At 33.4% G+C, this 19,451-nt stretch overlaps 2 protein-coding genes across 2 annotated transcripts; one reads left to right on the top strand and one right to left on the bottom strand.

The window, feature by feature from the left end:
• The first annotated feature begins 1,244 nt into the window (after positions 1-1,244).
• On the top strand, positions 1,245-5,308 carry LOC140813539 (probable serine/threonine-protein kinase PIX13). Its single transcript, XM_073172127.1, is given in 7 exon segments — positions 1,245-1,458; positions 1,908-1,965; positions 1,967-2,234; positions 3,245-3,380; positions 3,468-3,610; positions 4,063-4,186; positions 4,664-5,308. Coding segments are annotated over 7 exon segments (1,221 nt in total). The 5' UTR covers positions 1,245-1,388; the 3' UTR covers positions 5,086-5,308.
• A 1,750-nt stretch (positions 5,309-7,058) lies between these two features.
• Positions 7,059-19,089, bottom strand: LOC140813321 (phosphoinositide phosphatase SAC7-like). Its single transcript, XM_073171856.1, has 21 exons — positions 18,904-19,089; positions 18,616-18,819; positions 18,439-18,522; positions 17,194-17,321; positions 17,019-17,110; positions 15,793-15,850; positions 15,557-15,613; positions 15,430-15,463; positions 15,255-15,335; positions 14,909-15,015; positions 12,986-13,072; positions 12,806-12,883; positions 12,639-12,709; positions 12,447-12,545; positions 11,789-11,888; positions 10,725-10,833; positions 10,498-10,570; positions 9,697-9,790; positions 8,988-9,080; positions 8,770-8,836; positions 7,059-7,419 (listed from the first exon to the last, which is right to left on the bottom strand). The coding sequence occupies exons 2-21, from the start codon at positions 18,758-18,760 to the stop codon at positions 7,289-7,291; spliced, it is 1,788 nt and encodes a 595-aa protein (XP_073027957.1). The 5' UTR covers positions 18,761-18,819; positions 18,904-19,089; the 3' UTR covers positions 7,059-7,288.
• Between the last annotated feature and the right edge of the window lie 362 nt (positions 19,090-19,451).

Here is a 19,451-nt window from a genome sequence, read left to right as displayed (position 1 = left end):
CAAAAACTTGTGTGAGACGGTCTCACGGGTCGTATTTGTGAGACGGATCTCTTATTTGGGTCACCCATGAAAAAGTATTACTTTTTATGCTAAGAGTATCACTTTTTATTATGAATATGGGTAGGGTTGACCCGTCTCACGGATTATGACCCGTGAGACGGTCTCACATGAGACTCACTCATCAATCTAATAGGACGATCCAGGAAATAGGGACAAAATGTAATTTATAAAGCTGGAGGGACCACAAACTATAGTTTTATATAAAACATTTATTGTTTTAATACTTAGGAATTTAAAATTAAACAAAGAATAAAACTTATTGATGTAATTTAAAATTAAATAAAGAATAAAACTTGTAGATGTTACAATAATGATCGAAACATGATACTTCGACTGTTATGTGTTTTTTTAAAAAAACTAAGTTACGTCAACCGACTTTAAATTTTGGTAAAACGAATAATTTTCATTCATACAATATGTATCAACAAAAAAAAAATATTATTTGCTAATAGTTTCAAACTATTGAATTTAAAAATAAGAAATAATGGAATGTTTTAGATTAATTTGAAAGTTCTTTATTGATAATAATGGAATGTTTTAGATAAATTGGAAAATTCTTTATTAATTACTCTGTTTTTTAAAAAATATTCCTCTGCTTTGAAATAGAAATAGAACATTTTTTTTGGGATAATTGAAAAAATCTTGATCAAGAGTACGAGTGTGTGTATTGCTATGCAACTACAAAGGCCTAGTTATATAGCATAGACAAGCTACAAATGATTTTGTCTGAATCTTTTTCTTTTATGATATTAATTCCATCAAATTGACTTGAATTTTTTTTAAAAAATTCAATTTAATATATTAAAAATTTAAAATATTAAAAAATTAATTATAAATTATTTTGATTCTAGTTAATATATTGATATATTGCACACACTGGGATCAAAAGAAAAAACTCTGCGCTTGTTTTAATGGTGTGATAGTGAAAAAGAGACTTTTGATCTCATGGGGAGAAAAAGAAAATAGTAGAAAATCAAGAATGGTTAAGTTCAATGAAAATGAGTCCATCATTATCTTAAGTGGGTGTGCAACCTCATACTAAAAAAATAATGATTTTTTTTTAAAAAAGTAAAACATTGCTCAACAGCACGGAACCAATAATAATATCTGCAATAATGGACTCGAAGTTCTAAAAAGCTTGCACCTTCACTGATTCACATATATGACACACACACACACACACATATATTTATATAGATAGAGAGAGAGAGTGTGTGTGTGTGTTTTTTTTAAGCAATTATCTGTTTCTTTGTTTTAGCTGCAAATGATTCTTGTTTTCTGATTCCCATTGAAGAAAATTTGTGGGATTTGTTTGGGAGGAGTTTCTGATGGGAAACTGCTTTGGATCTCAGTCTGCTGTTGACCATAACCCGAGCTCCACTATCCCCTCCACACAAGGTGATTTAGGACTCAGTAAATGCGTTCTTTCTTTTTTCTGGGTTTTTGGGAAGTTGTTCGGTCTTTAGTTGTATTTTAGCTTGGCAAATGAGAACTTTTTCTTGTTTTTTTTTTACTTTAAATCGATTCTTTTAGTGACATGTTTTCTTTTACGTGCTCATCCCATTTTTGGTTTGTCTTTACATGTCTTTATCTTTTTTAAGATGTCCGGTCTTGATTCCTTGAATATAGACTGTCTCTCTCTACAAAGGGAGTCGACCATGTAGTAAATAGTTATCAGGCCTTTTTGGTGAATTTCATTTGTTTCGAGAAATTGAATGTGAAATTGGAAATCTTAAAGTGGAGTTCCAAGCTTGCTCTCGGGCTCATGATCTTGGTATTTGTGCTTTATTCTGATCAAATTGAAATATTATGGCGAATTGATATTTCCCGTGCGATGTGTTATTTAGGGACATCTCGTAATTATAGTAATGGCGGAGGTTTTTTTGCCACGAGTAGCAATGCTGGCCAGTTTTCCTGATGGTTTGAGTGATGATTTGCATATGGCCGGAGAGATATTACCCGCTGCCCATATGAAAATTTACAGCTATTCTGATTTGAGGAGTGCCACAAGGAATTTCAAGCCTGATATGGTGTTGGGAGTTGGAGGTTTTGGGACTGTGTATAAGGGATGGGTAGATGAGAAGACCCTGGAGCCTTCTAAACTTGGAACTGGAGTTATAGTTGCTGTCAAGAAACTGAACTCGGGGAGTGTCCAAGGTTTTGATGAATGGCAGGTAATATGAATGCCAATGGTAGATTGAAACATCTACTTATTATAGTTCTCTTGTGTGTCTAGTTGTGATCATCGCAAGAATCAATGGTGAGAAAAGCCGTAATGGTGAATTCATCCTCAATCGAACTTTGAAAAAGTTGCAATGGTGATAAATGTTGGTTTGTTTTGGTCTGTTTGGACAGTCATTATATGCGGGTATTAATTATGAGAGAGGCCTCAAGGCTGGTCCACTCTTTGCCTTAAGATCTTTGTTGATTGCTTCTCAAGTTAGCTAAATTTTAGATATAATTGCCTAATTAAACTTATGAACTGGGATTTATGTAACATTGTCCATTTGGAGTTGCTTTCATTCATTGACCAGTCAATGTATGAAATATGTAACTGAGCTGCTTTCAAACCCAATGGAACAGAACTTATGTACTTAAGGTCCATCCAGGTCTCCTTCATTCGGGTCAATTTTAATCTGCTCTCGAAGTTCTGTTAGAATTAGCATTCTGGTGCCCATCCATGAATGGATATAAAATCTATTGGAAATCTTTTATTTGATTGTTTTACTAATTAGTTTATTGGGTTGAGATAGCAAATAAGTAAACCGGTGAAAAAGACTAGCATTTCTATTCAATTCTTTTTTCAGTGGTAATAAATTAGAAAATCCTAACATTCGACATAATTTCTCTTCAAATGCCATTGTTTATGTCTATTAAAACATGTTGAGCTGGATGTGATGCCATTATTTTATTTATTGAAATTTCTAATCTTCATTTTCATGCAAACCCAAGTACGTGAATATAATTTGGCAATAGTACATGGTGTGTTGCTTTGTGAGTGTATGTTTTGACTGATATCAACAGTCATGTCTGTCTTATTTCAATTTTTTTGTCACTTTTTTTTGTTTATTAGAAATATAGATGAAATTTATGTATAAATAGTATTTTCTTTTACGTTCTTTCTCCATGTTATTGAATTCAGATGTTTCAGTTGATTCTTCTGTCCCTTAACTTGAAAGTGCAGGCAGAAGTTAACTTTTTGGGACGGTTGTCACATCCTAACCTGGTAAAGCTCTTGGGATACTGTTGGGAAGATAAAGAGCTGCTACTTGTCTACGAGTTCATGCTAAGGGGAAGCCTGGAAAACCATCTTTTTAGAAGTAAGAACTTGTCTCTTTAACTAAGAGAAACAAAGACCAGATAAGAAGCATTGCTTAAATCGGAATCTGTCTTTTTTGAAAATGCAGGAAATGCTGCCACAGAGCCATTATCCTGGGATTTACGGCTCAAGATAGCCATAGGAGCAGCAAGGGGCCTGGCTTTTTTGCATACCTCTGATAAGAAAGTCATTTACAGAGACTTCAAGGCCTCAAATATTCTTCTGGATGGGGTAAGATTCTTGTTAAGGTTTTTCTTCTATTTCTATATGGTCTTTTACCGGATGAAACTAGTATTGTGAATTAACAAGTGCACTGAGTTGGGGTAGAGTGGGAAAAATGCTTCCTTTCATGATACTCTGACGGAAAAAATAAGTGGATGTGTTTGCTTCTCTTAAGAATTTCGCTGAAAATAATTCAATTTAGGGTGACAAATCTTCTTTGCGCCATGCTATGAAAATAATTTATTTAGGTTTATATTACCAGGCTGGGTGAAGACTCATGTTATGAATTTTGCCCATTGGGCCGATTCATGTCACTGTTTTCACTTTGCACTAAATTCAATTTATCAACATTAAGGATCAATTAGTTTTTGCTTTTCCTATACCCTCTGCCCTACGGTATCACAAGGTTTTTCTGTGAGGAAGTTCTAAGTTCTCCTATGGCATTTTTCTTGCTTTTATAGGGTTATAATGCCAAAATATCAGATTTTGGCTTAGCAAAACTCGGGCCCTCTGGAGGAGATTCTCATGTAACAACTCGAATTATGGGAACACGTGGATATGCTGCTCCTGAATACGTTGCAACGGGTAAGTGCCTGACTTGATCTCATGTCAAATGTGTCGGGCGTCTCAAGCTATGGTCACTTGTTAATAGATTATTACACCGAGCAGATTTGTGACAAAAATTGAACGTGCTCGAAATTCCAGGCTATAATCTTGCGAATATCTAGGGTCCATGCAAAAAATGAAATTATCATGCTTTTAACATCATTCGTATTCCTTTTGAGTTGCAGTCACTGCTTCGTCATGAAATGTGCGGTTTGATAGTTGGTAATGCTGTCAATGTTTTTACACATGCATCTCGTGGGACACGAACTCAAGAACTAAGTTTAGAGAAACTTACTGCTCTACTACTGGGCTGATTGACTGGCCAAATACTTTTGTTAATTTTGTACTTCTATTGCCGTAGAAAAAGTATTTGCATGGTATATTTGCTTTATTTGCATATTTTCATTGCTATTGGACTCGGAAGTCCTGAATGCATTTCCTTGATTTTAAAACCAGGGCATCTATACGTGAAGAGTGATGTGTATGGCTTTGGTGTGGTGCTACTCGAGATGTTGACAGGCTTAAGAGCCCTTGACACGAGACGGCCTGGTGACCAGAAAAATTTGGTGGAATGGTTGAAACCCTCTCTCTCTAGTAGACGAAAAACGATGTCCATCATGGATCCAAAAATGGAAGGGCAGTATTCATCTAAGGCCGCATTACAAGCCGCTCAGCTCACTCTTAAATGCTTGGAACAAGAACATAGACAACGGCCCGCGATGAAAGAAGTTGTAGAGGGTTTAGAACAAATTGCAGCCATGGAAAAACAGAGAGCATCCAAGAAGAGATCCACTCCTTCTTCTTCTCATCAACCCGGGAAATCAGAAAGAACTCATCTTTCGCCATATCATGGCACTGGAGTGGGAGCTAGAAGATGACAGTTCTTGATTTTAATAATTTATATATAATCAGATGAGTTCTCTTTTTAAATTTTGTTATTTGTACAATCAATCATTGTTATTATTTTGAAAAGTGTTCAATTCTTTTGTGAAGGAAACTTATTTTAAAATGATTGTGGTCAAAGTAGGAAAAATAATGCTTGATTGTACTTTTGGAAATTTCAATTATGGAATCCACATTGAATTCTCCGAGTTTTGTTCATACTTTACTTGAATTTCTCACTGGATAATATGAGATCCGACCTGTTAGATTTTATGAAGACTTGTACTCATTTCTACCCATTAAAATCTAAACCCGAACCCGCCCCGACAAATACCCGAAGTTAATAGGTTCGACTTGCTATATCCGTTGAATGATTATGTTTATAATATTTTTTGACATATCTAATTTTTAACTAGTAAATTTATACCAAGAATTAAACAAGATAACTTAAAAAGGATTAACAACATTGTTCAAATTAAAGTTTTTACGAATCTGATGAAGAAAGTTGATAGAATTGAACAAACACAATGAAGAACTAGAGTCATTTGTTTGAAAATGAATTTTTAGACAAGCCACAATTGTTGTAAGAAGTCTACAAAAAGATTAACACAAGAGGCGATTCAGAAAATTACTTCGGAAATTTGTTGTTTCCGCCATCATGTATTTTAACAAGAATAAAACTAAATTTATATACAATTTTTAGAACGCAAAAAATTCAATACAAAAATTCTATTTATCAAAATCTCACGATAAAATGTACGATATATTTATTATATTTTTAGCGTTATTTTTTAGTAACTAATCTATATTGATCGATCACATTAATATTATTAGATATATTGCAATCTTTGTGGTTTGGTGTATTTAATATACAACAATGTAAGATTATTTGTATCAAATATATCTCATAATATATTATTTGATATGGAAATATTGACATATCAAATAAGTGCATCCAAAATGGAGGTGAAATAAGATTCTTGTTGGTCAAGCTGAAAAAAAAAAAAAAAAAAAAAAAAACACACACACACACACACACACACACACACACATATATATATATATATATATATATATATATATATATATATATATATATATATATATATATATATATATATAGTTTTTAGTTGTCTCAAAAACAATAAAGACTACAAAAAGTAAAATTAAGTAGATTATTGGACAAGAAATATAATGAAAGAGATGAGGTTAATGATCCCAACTCCTTGATTAAATAAATATTAATACGAAAAATAAAATGAAAGAGCCTTGGTTTTATTTTGGAAAATATTAAAACAAGTTATACGATGGAGGTGTCGGGGTTAAAGAGGATGACTCATTAATTCAAATAATATTAAAACAAAAAATATAATAAAAGGGCCGGGGTCAAAAAGCCCGACTCCTTACTTGAAAAAAATATTAAAACAAAAAATAAACTAAGGAGACGAGATTAAGAAACCCAACTCCTAATTTTTAAAATTATATTAACTTATAAAATAAAATTAAACTGCAGGTGGAAAGGTGGATGACTCCTTAATTTTAATTATTTGGTGTGAGTTTAATGCATATGATTTACTTCAATATTTTACCACCAAAATATCATACTTGATTTCAAGAGCCCTTTGCTTAATTTCGTGTCCTTTTTGTTGAGAAATAATCTAAGCTAATTCGATCATTTACAGGGTGAATTAATTTGTGTCATAACATCGATTAGTAACAGGCCCATAGAGAAGAGTCGGGCTTTCATATTACGTACCAAACATGGGATCAATAAATGTCAGGCCCATAGAGAAGAATCGGGCTTTCATATAACATACCAAACATGGGATTAATAAATGTCCGCCCGAGCTAGCGCCACTCACCCTTTTATCATAATCAGTACTGTCTCATATTCGGCTTCGTTGATTGATGCTTGTTGAGTATGCTTTAGCAAGTGCAGTGTAATCTTAAATAGGAGTGCAAATAATAATAACAATAAAGTATCACTGGAGGATTAATTTTTTCAAGACGACAGTTTGACATAAAATATTACTTGTTCAAAAAAAAACATTGAAATATAAGAGAAAAAAGCTACTATATATCGGATAACAACTAAAATGATAAGTGACATATTTGAAACACAAAAACTAACCATTGAAATACCATGAACATCATAGTTAGCATTTAGTGTTGCAATTTTGCACGGCATTGGACTCAGAATCAATGCCTAGGTTGGTGTAAACGAGGACGATTACAGAAAGTGCGACCATTGGCCCTCACAAATGCTGCAATACCCAAACTCATGCTTGCCCACATGATTGAAAACAGTAAGTTCCACATGTTATATTGAACTGCAGACAGATACGCAAATAAATGAATTTGTATCAACTTCCAAGAGGATATTGAATAAATCATGACTTCAATCACAATTGGCAAATGGGGCCAATGGTTTTCAAATACGTAGCCTTATCATTTTTACTAACATATGCATAGAGTCGTGCCTTTACATGCAATACATCTGTAGGATAGTAACTATAAAATCTAACAATCACCCGTAATCTAGGAGGAACTAGATGTAATTATAATTGTTAACTACGTTGTGAAAACAAAATCTTAGAATTGTAAACTGCTGTATTTTCTTCGTAGTTTGTTCTCAGCCAAGTCAAGAGACTGAAGCTAAGCAAGGATTCTAGCTTAGACGATCAATTTCAGATAAGATAGAATCGGCAGAGAGTAAAGAATAAGAATGATATTTAGCAACACGAATTCCGAAAAACACGAGCAGTTCAAGAATCAATTGAAGCAATCGAAGAAGTAAAGTAGGGATATGATATTCGAAGTTCAGCAAAGGTATTTTTCAATATTGACATAAGACAGCGAAGAGTCTGACCGGCAAAGGCATTTCAACAAAAGTAAAGCTGAAGAGTTAAACTACTTAGAGAAGATGTCTTTCAACAAAGACAAGTATGCCAAACAGATGATTAAATCGGCACAGACAATGTTTTTCTCCTCACAAGACTTACGGTTTTCATCAGACAGAGAATTTCAGCAAGGATGTGAGTCCAGAAATTCCGATCAATATCGTAATGATATTTTAGGAAAAAATTAACTTAAAATTTTTATGCTGAATCGAGCTGTAGGAAAAAAAACTGTTGACTAACTCTGCAAGTTAGTATAGTAATCATTACCGGTATAATACACAGTCGCAGAATTTGTCTATTCAATTAGATGATGTCAAATGGATATTTGAACACTGTAGAATAACCTTATCCACATCTATAAACAGCCAAAGAAATTCAGAGTTGAAAGCTATTGAAAAACCAAAGTAATGAATGATTCGAGAGCAAACATGAATTATTCGAGTATCCAAAAGATATTGTCTCTAAGCTGCGAAACCCGGTATCGAGCTTAATTGTTGTAAGACTTAGAGATTCACTCCTCGCTGATTATTGCTTGATTAATTGTTGCAAAACTGGGAGATTTCACTCCTTTTTGATTATTGTATAAGAAGTTTAAAATTGAACATTTCCAAAAATAGGGTTATTGCGAACCAGGTATGGAACTTTTATGCTCGGAGTTTCGTTCAAAATTGAACATTTCCAAAAATTAGGTTTATTGCAACTCACACTTCTCAAAGCAACTAAGAGAACAAGTGTAAAATTAATAGTGAAGAGAAATAGTCAAAGCGATTGCCTTCTTACCTCGTCTTAGTGAAATTGTAGCAAAGAAGAAGCCAGTCATAATCACCGATAAAGCTAGTGGAAACGACTGCAGAATGGAATAGCATAATGCATACTTGTTATAAAATGATCATAAGAAAACTAGAGTAGAGTACCATCACAATCAAAAGGAAACTAATTTTTTATCAATGCCTGTGGAAGAAAATGGGGTTAAGGTTGTAACTGGATGGATAGCTTACAGCTAAAGCCTCAATGCCACCTTTCTGCGTTGTAGGAGGGATGCTTCGGGAAACAGAAACAATATAATGTCCTTGTAATAAATCTATTGCATCCTTCAGAAAAATGAAGAAAAGAAAATTATCAGCATTTCAGATGAAAATTAAGCAAGTTGAAAAAGGAATTTCAGTGCCTAGTCATATTATGCCGAGGTACATTTACGTTAAAAATGTAGGCATAATTTTCTATGAGTCATCATATTTATCCTAAAAAATGAAGGGCAAATCAATACATATTTAATCTTCCAAGAAATTTTGAAACAGAATCATTAACTTCATGGCAGCATAATTTGTACACAAATGAAGCAAGAACATTAACTAGAGAAATCCATCAAGAACCATGATTCAGCAAGATAAGAAATCACTAGTATGCTATTAGATAATAAAATCAAATATGAGCCATCATATTTATCCTAAAAAATGAAGCGCAAATCAATACATATTTAATCTTCCAAGAAAATTTTGAAACAGAATCATTAACTTCATGGCAGCATAATTTGTACACAAATGAAGCAAGAACATTAACTAGAGAAATCCATCAAGAACCATGATTCAGCAAGATAAGAAATCACTAGTATGCTATTAGATAATAAAATCAAAGAATGATGGCTGAGCACTTGTACAAGTTCAACGATCTGCTAGCCACAAATAACAGAGAGGCAAGTATGTAAACCTGCTTTGTGCCATCACAGAAGTTGTTTAAGTAGTAACGCATGAGAGCATTCCAACCGTCTTTCATAATACCTTGCATTGTCCTATGCCCAAACCTGAAGGTAAAGGAAAACATCAACTAGAAAAATAAATTTCACATTGTTGCCACATTAATGTTAATGGTGAATCATCAAAAAATATAGCAAATCGATTTTTGGTCTAAAAAGAACATAAAATAAAGGGAGATGGGAATAAATGAGAAAGGGTTCTGAAATGAACTTATTTGTTTCTTGTATTCCCAAAACAAGTGCAAAACTCAAGCTGATTACAGGTTGAGATGTAATGCCCACAAATAGCTTTAGAACTAGCTTGGTCAATTGATCCATAAATACCTATCTAGTATTGCTGCTAAAGCGAAAAGAAAGTGAATTAGCATATTGGGAGGTAGCTCCGCAGCCAGAGTTTTGATACTGTTTGCAAGATTCATATTCATGTATGTCTTGCATTCATTAATCTAAGGGTGGGAGTCGTGGAGCAAAATCATTTTTTAAATAATTCAGACTCTTTAGTTAGAAGCACCAAAATATTTCAGGAAGATAATAAAAGCCAAGATATATTGATTGATTGTTAATTTTTAGGAAATGGTTCCATAGATCAACAAGAAATGGAGCATAATTAAAAGTTCACAGCTTCTCTGCCAATTTAGTCGTCACATATGACAAGTAAACATCAATGCTTATCGGAAATGCAGTCAAAAATCAAGTCAAATTATTGAGTTTACAGAATAAAATTTAAATAAAAAATAACTAGGTAAAAAACGTACCTGACAAAATCTCCTTTTAAGGCTGGAGTACCAGAGTACTGGATGCTTATGTCATCCCCATGGTTAGCCCACACTGAAAAATAAATGTGAGGTAAGAGAAATGTGCGAGAAGAATAAGCAATTTATATGTGAGAAAAACATCAATATCAAATCCTCATAATTGCCAGTGAAGCTAATAAAAATTAGCAAGCCTTCAAAAAATTTATCCAAGTAGAAGTAGTACTGACAAATTTTGAAGCTTTCATCGAAATTGGGATGTGTGGCAATAGTTTCCTCAGCACTAAAAACACCAAGTCTGCGGAGTTGAAACTCAAGCATTTTACGCGCTATCATGCTCTGCGAACAATAAAAAATGATGAAAAAAGATTTGCTGAAAGCTATTGAACAAATGGATTTTATTCCTAGGTTTTAAGTATATCAAATAAAAAATGACATCCTCATCAGAAACGAAGTAAAAGTGATGTTTAAGCTAAAACATTCCACTAGATTAATCAGAAAATATATTTAATCAATTAATAAATGCATAAATAATGTAGTAGAGTGCAAACTGCAGCCTAGCTAAAATTTGTCATTGGTTGTTGTTAAGAGTATAACTGGCACCAATAACGATTTTCTTTCGAGCCATATAAGAACCTACACCAAATCTCTATTCATTTTAAAAGCAGGGGAATATGATATAATCTCGCCATAGGTATTGAACGTGTTAAATGCACTACATCCATTGAAGTACAACTTAGTTCAATTGTAGTACTTGACTTCGTATTCCATAGATGCACTACAGTCCATACCTTTGCAGGCAATGCCCCAAACAATCAAAATCAGAACTTGTCCCAAGTCCAGCTGGGAGTTCTCAGAAATAACTAATATGGAACTTGTTCCAATTCTACAAATATTACCTCTCAAACTAGTAGAACTTAACGAATTTGCAACCCCAAACATAGAATGTTTATGACATGTTTAGACCCTCACATTATTTTATCCAGCATGACATTCTTTTTCTTACAAAGAAGGTAAATCATGAATGACAGTTTCCGGATAAACAGTGATATCAACTGTTTACATTTCTTTTTGGAACAAAAGAACATGTTAGAAAACATCTTAGAGAAATTGGGATTTTATTTTCAGTTTTCATGGATAGAATTTCAGGTTTATGCGGATATTTTTCACATTTCTCTTCAAAAAAAGTGGTAAAAGAAAGAGGAAAAGACAAGTGATTTCCTACCCTGCAGGATTTGTATAAGCTCAGGTATAAAAATTAGATTGCAAGTCAAAAGAAAATAAGAAATTATACCTGGGTGACATTTGTACGGTCCAAGCAGTCAATGCAATTTGTCCTCACAATTCCAACTTGGCCCTCAACTTTATCCCCCTTTTCATTTAACAAAAGGTACCTATAATTTCCAATAAAGTTGCAAAGAATTTGAGCAACACAACCATATAATCTAATATCAGAAAATGACTAACCGCTGAGTGTTGACATGTTTTTCAGTAAGTATATTCAATACTTAAAAGGAGTTTAATATACAGTACAAAGCAATCCCAGATTTCAAAGAATTTAATAAGAACTATCCATAACATGATAAACCAAATTAATATGGTGATTATCTTTTTGAAGGAGTTCATGTATAAACTAATATCCAAAAACTGGACAGTATAAATTGTAAGTAAAGCAAAGTTTATTTGTGTTGGAAACAAGAATATGATATATAATTTTATTTAATGAAATCCTTGATTATATGGAGTACCTATGTTTGTTTTTCTATTTTGATATATTGATTAATTTACATTTCCCATTTGGTTATGGGAGAGTGCTATGCACAGTGCTGTTTTATTTCATAAAAAACTCAGGAAACCATACCTTCTCAAAATTCTTATATCACAATTTGACATAAAGTATACAAACTCTATATGAAGCAACAATCATACGTCCCTCTGAAATGGAGAAATACCTGTTCTTAATGAGAAAATCCTCGATTTGATCATAAAGAATGGAAAGGCGCTCAAATTGAACATGGCCACATACTTTATGAAAATCAAAGTGAAGATATCTACAAAACATTATAAAGTTATGAAAAAAGTCAGATTGCATTAATGTGATAATTGGATGGTAAAATTGACTAGATTGGGTGGGTACATCTTACCTTATATCATCACTAACAACATTTTGCATAGCATCGCCAAACTTTTCACATAAGCGTCCCTCACCTCCATGCTGTTAAAAAGCAGAAGAAAAGGACAATCTACCGAGAATACCAGCACATATATATATTTCATGGGAAGTTATAAAGGACATGGAATTTTTAGGTACCTTGTTGACAAGATCAACTGCTAGAACATTTCCATATTTCTTTCTTAAATCCAAAAAGTGTCGCTCAACTACTCTAGGCTACAGATATTGAGGACCGGAAGAAATTAACTAAACAGAAATAATATACTACTAATATGCATAGGTACGATTTCAGAACATTAAAATCTGGAGACTACTCACTGCTTCCTCAGGTCTCACAATTTCAAATTTAGGCTTGTATCTCAAATCAACAATTTGATCCCAAAGTAATGGGATTGACCCTCGGACCTACAAGAACAAATTACCAGCAAAAATGATGTGATGTATTAGTAAAGGACAACAAAATCTAAAAAAATGGATGAACTTAAAAATTGGCCAAACTACCATTCATACACACAAAATGATAATCACCATTCACCTCATATATGATCACAGGATTCAACTTCTACCAACAGGATGAACCCATGTACTACTAGCCAAAGGATCTTTATATCAGATTTTGAATATTTAATCCACAAAAATCTATAGGGTGCACTTAGATGAAGGGATTTGAAGCCATGTATTTCAAATCTATTTGATTTTTGGATGAAATTATGTTGATAATTTCAAATTCACCCATTTGTTAAGTTACGTAGATGTACTGGTAATTGTGATGGATTTGAAATGCACCTAACATGGATGTCCTTTTAAATTCATTCTTCAACTCTCTCCTCAAATCAAATACTTTCATCCAAGCACAACCTTAAATAATCAAGGGTAGCAAATGAATGCCCAATAGGGTCAGATAGAGGTTGTCAAATCATTGAGTCACTCAAATGCATGCTTTTCTCACATTGTACTCTTCAAAATAGGTCCCAATTTTGGAAAACATGCAGAAAAACAATATGTTCTTTGTAGGAAGCAGATTGCACTACTTGTAATTTAATTAATCATACTACGAATTTCTGACAAGCATTGGGTCTTCATCTGATCATAGTTTGAAACGAACATGGGTTCTAGTCATCCACCATCGCACGCGAGTCATAAGCAACCTACTCACTCGTGATCGTTTCAAATAACCTATGATAAGATCCAATTTTTGCCAGCTATTTTCACTCTAAAATGTGGGTCTGACTATGGTTCCAAGCCGACAATTCTGATTCTAGAACAAACAGTCCCAATTCCAATTAAATGTGGAACCAGAACCAAATAGCTTAGATACGGTTTTAGTTCTGGTTCCTAATGGTTCACAATTAGATTTGGTTACGTTTTGAAATGAAAATTATTATTTAAGTTTTATTCGTTCAAGGAAAAAACAGCAATACAACTCATAAGTTAATCAAACTAATTAAATTTAATTATTTGATAATTATATTATAAAATATCATGGATATTTAATGTTTTGCTTACATTGTATAAAAATAAAGGTCAAATTGAAGTATATAAATCAACTATTTGATTATATATTAATTAAATTGTGTGCATATACCACATGATTTTAAAATTTAATAATGGTTTTACGTTACGGTTCCAGTTTTCATTTTCTTATTTTTAAGAATCGGAATCGAACTGTAAGACCTTAGTTCCAGTTCCAGTTTTGGAACCGAGCAGAAAAATGTTTTAGCTTCAGTTTTCAAGAAACAGATCCAGTTTCGGATTATGATTCCAGGAAAAATATACACGGTCGGGTCTACTATAAAGTGTATCTTCGTCCATATATTTAGGTATTGGATACAACTTAGTAGATGGTTGTTGATTCGTATTACCACCCTTGTGATGGTTTTATATAATGATGTTAATCGAATTTCATCTAATAAATACCATTGCTATGTTTTCATTTACAGCATGAGGCTCATCCTGGTGATAGTTGAAACGTAAGCTTATGCTCAGCAATTCATGCAAATAAATGATAATGGAACAAAATAATTATCCCAGGATTAAGTTTGTTCAACTCAGAAATTAACATTTCAATAAAGAAAAAAAATCAAAGTCAGAAGTATAAATGACATAATGTAAAAATGAAGCACAGTAAAAGATACTCGAAATCCCAGCTCTAAAAAGATTAATTTCAGCTGCTAAATTTACCAATATAAAAATGAACCTATTCGAGACCATAAATTCATTGCAGAACTATGGGGAGATCACCTGAATAAATGATGCGGTGTACCCATTAAGTTGCACGATTTGTTCAGTTTCCACAAAGTTTGCAACAAAACCATCAGAATCAGACCCTCTTCTCCACATGCGGGTGCCTTTGGGGAGGCAAAATTTGAACCAATGGGAAATATAAGACATCATGTAAACTTGTGTATATAAGAAAAATCACACAATGTGCCACAAATAGGCATTTAAAGGAATTTTAAATACAACTAACAAAATATCCACAGCACCTTGGTGAATGTCTAAAGGGCAATAAACAACAAAAACATCAAGTGAGAAGGAAGAGGACAGAGGTGAAGGGAAAAGACTACGAATACAGTTGTCTCAATACCTGTTCTCCTTGTGCATCTTCGTGCAATCAGTGTAACATCGAGGATATCTTTCACAATGGCAGCCTGAAAGTTTTGAAAACCTGATGACCAGTTAAGACTCAACTTCATATTGAGCAAAGATTAATGGAGCAGACTGCTGAAAGAAGGTAAAATGAGGTGCACTTCAAAGGATACTGCCTTGCATAATAGGAAGTAAGTATGGGTCAAGCTGCATAAGGTAATAGCATTCAGTTATTATGATATCAAAAGGATGTTTTCTGTGAAAGAATATAAATAACTAATTTAATTCAGTCGGGAAGACCTTGTTATCTATAAGCACTTCCAACATATAGCTGTTCCAGAGAAATCTAGGATCTGCCTGCAGAAAAAAATTTAAGTTGTGACATGTCTGAGATACTAAATGTCACACACGTAGTAACAGTGAAATAAGGTCCTTAAACAAAGATATGTGAGGAGTAGAAGCTAATGAGCGTAATCTACATTTTTATAAACAGTCCATGGAACACAAGCATGTCATAATGTTGAGATAAAATTTACTTGTCTCCAGAGAGGAAGCAACTTTGATTCGTCGCCTAAATCATGCAACCGCTGTGTGCTGCAAGAAGATCCAAAATTTATTAAATCAAACTGATTGCTAAAAGTATCAACACATGTTTAAGATATTATCAACGAAATTTTTTAGCGCCCTCTAGTCACAAAAAAACTTTGAATATACCAGATATATACTAGAAACATACCTCAGCATAAACAAATAAAATGATTATGCATAAGAGGAAATAGGCAAATATTAACCAAATAACAAATTTGAATTCACAAGAAAGAGATATCTTCTATATCAAAAGAAAGAAAGGAAAACTTTAATCACATCAACCCATTTCAATAAGGCATCATGTAAGCAAAGTAGGGAGGATTATATTTTTGCGCCAGTTGTATTAGATATGTTGTATTAATAGAGTAAACAAATATAATTATTTGCAGCTACCACGTTCTTCACAACATACACACTTGATGACCCAAAGTAAACAAAAAGAAATTGCATCATCAATGATGAATAATAGGTTCTTGTTTTCTATATCTTACCAATGAACAGTTTAAAAATTGCTTTGTCTAGGGAAATTCATAGGAAAAATTTGGCTAACCTTTTCTCTGTCAGTTGAATTGTAAGCTTAGAGAATGGATCGAGAGATAGAAAGTGCTTTGATCTTAAATCTGAAAAACTTATACAAACTATCCCAAAAACTGAAAAATGGTACTGCCAACAAAAAATAAAGATTTAACAGCATATACTTCTTAGTCTTAGCTTTTTACAAACACTTGTTCATTAAACAGGTTGCAGATTTAGCCATTCAAGTAGGAAGCACGCATAACTGTCAAGAAGATAAATTAAATCATGAAAATAAACAGCTAGAATTTCCAAACAAGAATCGATAAGTGAATGAAATATTTTCACACAATTTATGAATCATACATATTTTGGATAGATGGTGGCAAATGCCAAGTTGTTTGTCCATATAAAGAGTAAATCTTGTTATATACTGTTTAGTCGTGTATAAAGTCCCGTGCATAATATCCTTTTGTTTTGGTAATCAATGTAATCTAGACTTTTCACCCAAAAATTCATAAATAGACATGCGTTATCAGTTGCAATCCCAGTCTAAGCCACATTTTGTGCATGCTATTGCCTGTTAGGCTTTTTGCTATGTGCCAATGATGAGGAAATCGCTCACAGGAAACTTTTTGGCAATACATTTATGATATAATACCTCAACGTTATATTCACATCATAGGAAAAATATAGACCAATAGTCCTCTCTGCAACATTTAGCAAGTGTGAAAACTCGCTCTCCATCTTTTTCTGGACAACAAAAGGTTTTCAGTATGGGAACATCATACTTAAGCTACAAACATGAATGAAAAAAAAACTTGGGTAGTATAAACCTGTTCTTCCGGAGAATTTTTGAGAGAATGATCACAAGGAAAAACCTTCATTGATTTAATTTTAAAGATAGGATAACCCAAATAAGATCCAACACATTCACGTTCAGTAATCACGAACAAATATGACCCTGAAAAGGTAAGAGATATTAGCACTGAGATCATGGAAACAAATAAACCATGAAACGAAATAACAAAGTTTTGGAATTGTTATTTATTATTTACAGAAAATCCTATATTTGTGATTGTCACACAAGAAAGGAGAAAAAATATCACATGTACTTCTACACAACTTGCCAAGGTGGATTTATTAAAATTCGATACAGTTCCCATATAATCCTGAAACTTACTATGTTAAACTATGAATTTCGGGCAAACACAATTGTTTGCAAACACACTAGCCAGGTAAGCCGCATTAGGCAAAATTTGTGCAACATGCTCGCCCGAGAAATTGTTGTAAGGAAAATCAAACTTCTGACAATTGATCCAAAGATTACCTACTTCAATAACTCGGACACCAACCGAAAAGCAAAAAGAAAAAAAAAAGAAAATAAGACCAGAAACAAGTTCCCTCAAATCTCAAAGCCATTTCTTACACCTCCTGGCAATTAATTGAAAAACTTGAGGTCCTACTATTGACCCAATAATTAGCCTCCACATCCAACCTCAATTCTGAAGCAGGCTTAATCTATGTCATTCTCAGCATGTCCTAGAAGCAATGGTGGCAATGGTTACAATAGTGGCTAGATGAAATTTCCAACTGGTGACTTTCCAGCTCACTCAGATTTACCACATCAATAGAAAGCCCATAGATGAAATAGATCCACATGATGATTAAAAAAATCACTTAAAAGGCTTGAAGACCTCCCAGGACAAAACCATCCTTGCAAAAATCTGATGATATAGACTCACTGACCAAGCAATTGGTATATTTTCTTCACATATTAGGAGATTACATCCTTTACATCATCATGGGGGAAAAAGAAAATCATCCACCCATCTTGATCTAAAAACATTCACCCTTTAAGTACCTAACTCAAGTTTTCAGTAAAATTGATGCAACCATATATGATATCCAAAAGGAACAAGGACCATCATCAATAATAACCTATGCAGCACGGCTCGTGGCACCATACAGGGAAACAAACAATTTGAACATCTATCAAGATGATACAAGAGGACAGAGGAAACGACCTCAAAACCCACAAAATCATTCATTGCAAAATATTAGTAAAATTAAAAACTTGCCAGCCACCAGCTTGAGCATCCCAATCACGCCAAATATGGTCCGAATTTGAGGAACGCGAAGCGAGCTGCACTGAGGTATTTCATCTGAATAATAAACCATCGGAAATAAAATTTAATCAGTATACAACAACAAACAACAAAAGAAATAGAAAATGTCGTAGAAAATCAATATATTACCAATATGATTCATGGAACCGTCAACGCAACTGATTGCCAAAAGGGAGGCGGAAGATCCATCAGTAGGCTCGATCACGTATTGATCCGGGAATTCCCACAGCCGCATTCTGTTGTACAGCTTCTGTGCAGGATCAGCCTTCTCCATCAATATCAGTATTAACACTGAAAACCCACTTCAGTAAAAATTCAGATCGATTTGATCTCCTGCCATAAAACAAATCTTGGAACAATAAAAAACAGAAACCATTAAAACGAATGAAATTCGAGGACTTCAGAGGAGGCGCTTGCCTAACAGAGAGGGAGGCACGTAGAAGATGGATTCGAAGGAATAGAGAAGTATGGAATTGAACGGTGAACGAGTCAAATGAAGAAATTGGAAATGGCGGAATGAAAACTGAATTAACAGAAACGCCGCACTCTTTGCTAATATTGCTGTTCTCCGATATATTCTTATTTCCTTTCAACTAATAAATTAAATTTTCTTGCCATTTCTTCATTGGTAAATTGTTATTTTGGTCCAGCTTTTGTTGACACTTGTCATCATGATCCCCAATAATATCAAAATTTAGTTTTTGTTCATTATCTTTATTTATTTATTTTAAAGTTTTAGTTCTTTTACCAATTTAACAAGGATATAATCTGATCGGATATTAGATTACATATTTCTAAAACAAAAAAGCGAAAAAAACAATGTAAAATGCATAAATCGAACAGAATTCATCGATAAATCCCATAACATTCTTTGAGCGATGACTAGAGCTAAGTACACAACACGCGCATTGCAAAAGGCAATGCCCAGGTTGCCTTAGACAATCCAGTTTCAATATAGGCTATGA

This window comes from Primulina eburnea, chromosome 1 (assembly GCF_022965805.1).
Source record: "Primulina eburnea isolate SZY01 chromosome 1, ASM2296580v1, whole genome shotgun sequence".
Lineage (NCBI taxonomy): Eukaryota > Viridiplantae > Streptophyta > Magnoliopsida > Lamiales > Gesneriaceae > Primulina > Primulina eburnea.
This window is presented reverse-complemented; position numbering and strand designations above follow the sequence as displayed.

Excerpts from the sequence above, each read along its gene's own strand:
- LOC140813321 (XM_073171856.1), bottom strand. The coding sequence starts at position 18,760 with ATGGAGAAGGCTGATCCTGCACAGAAGCTGTACAACAGAATGCGGCTG. Across the intron at positions 10,834-11,788 it reads ACCGTACAAATGTCACCCAG|AGCATGATAGCGCGTAAAAT; the intron begins GTATAATTTCTT and ends TATTGTTCGCAG. Across the intron at positions 9,081-9,696 it reads TCTGTGATGGCACAAAGCAG|GATGCAATAGATTTATTACA; the intron begins GTTTACATACTT and ends ATTTTTCTGAAG.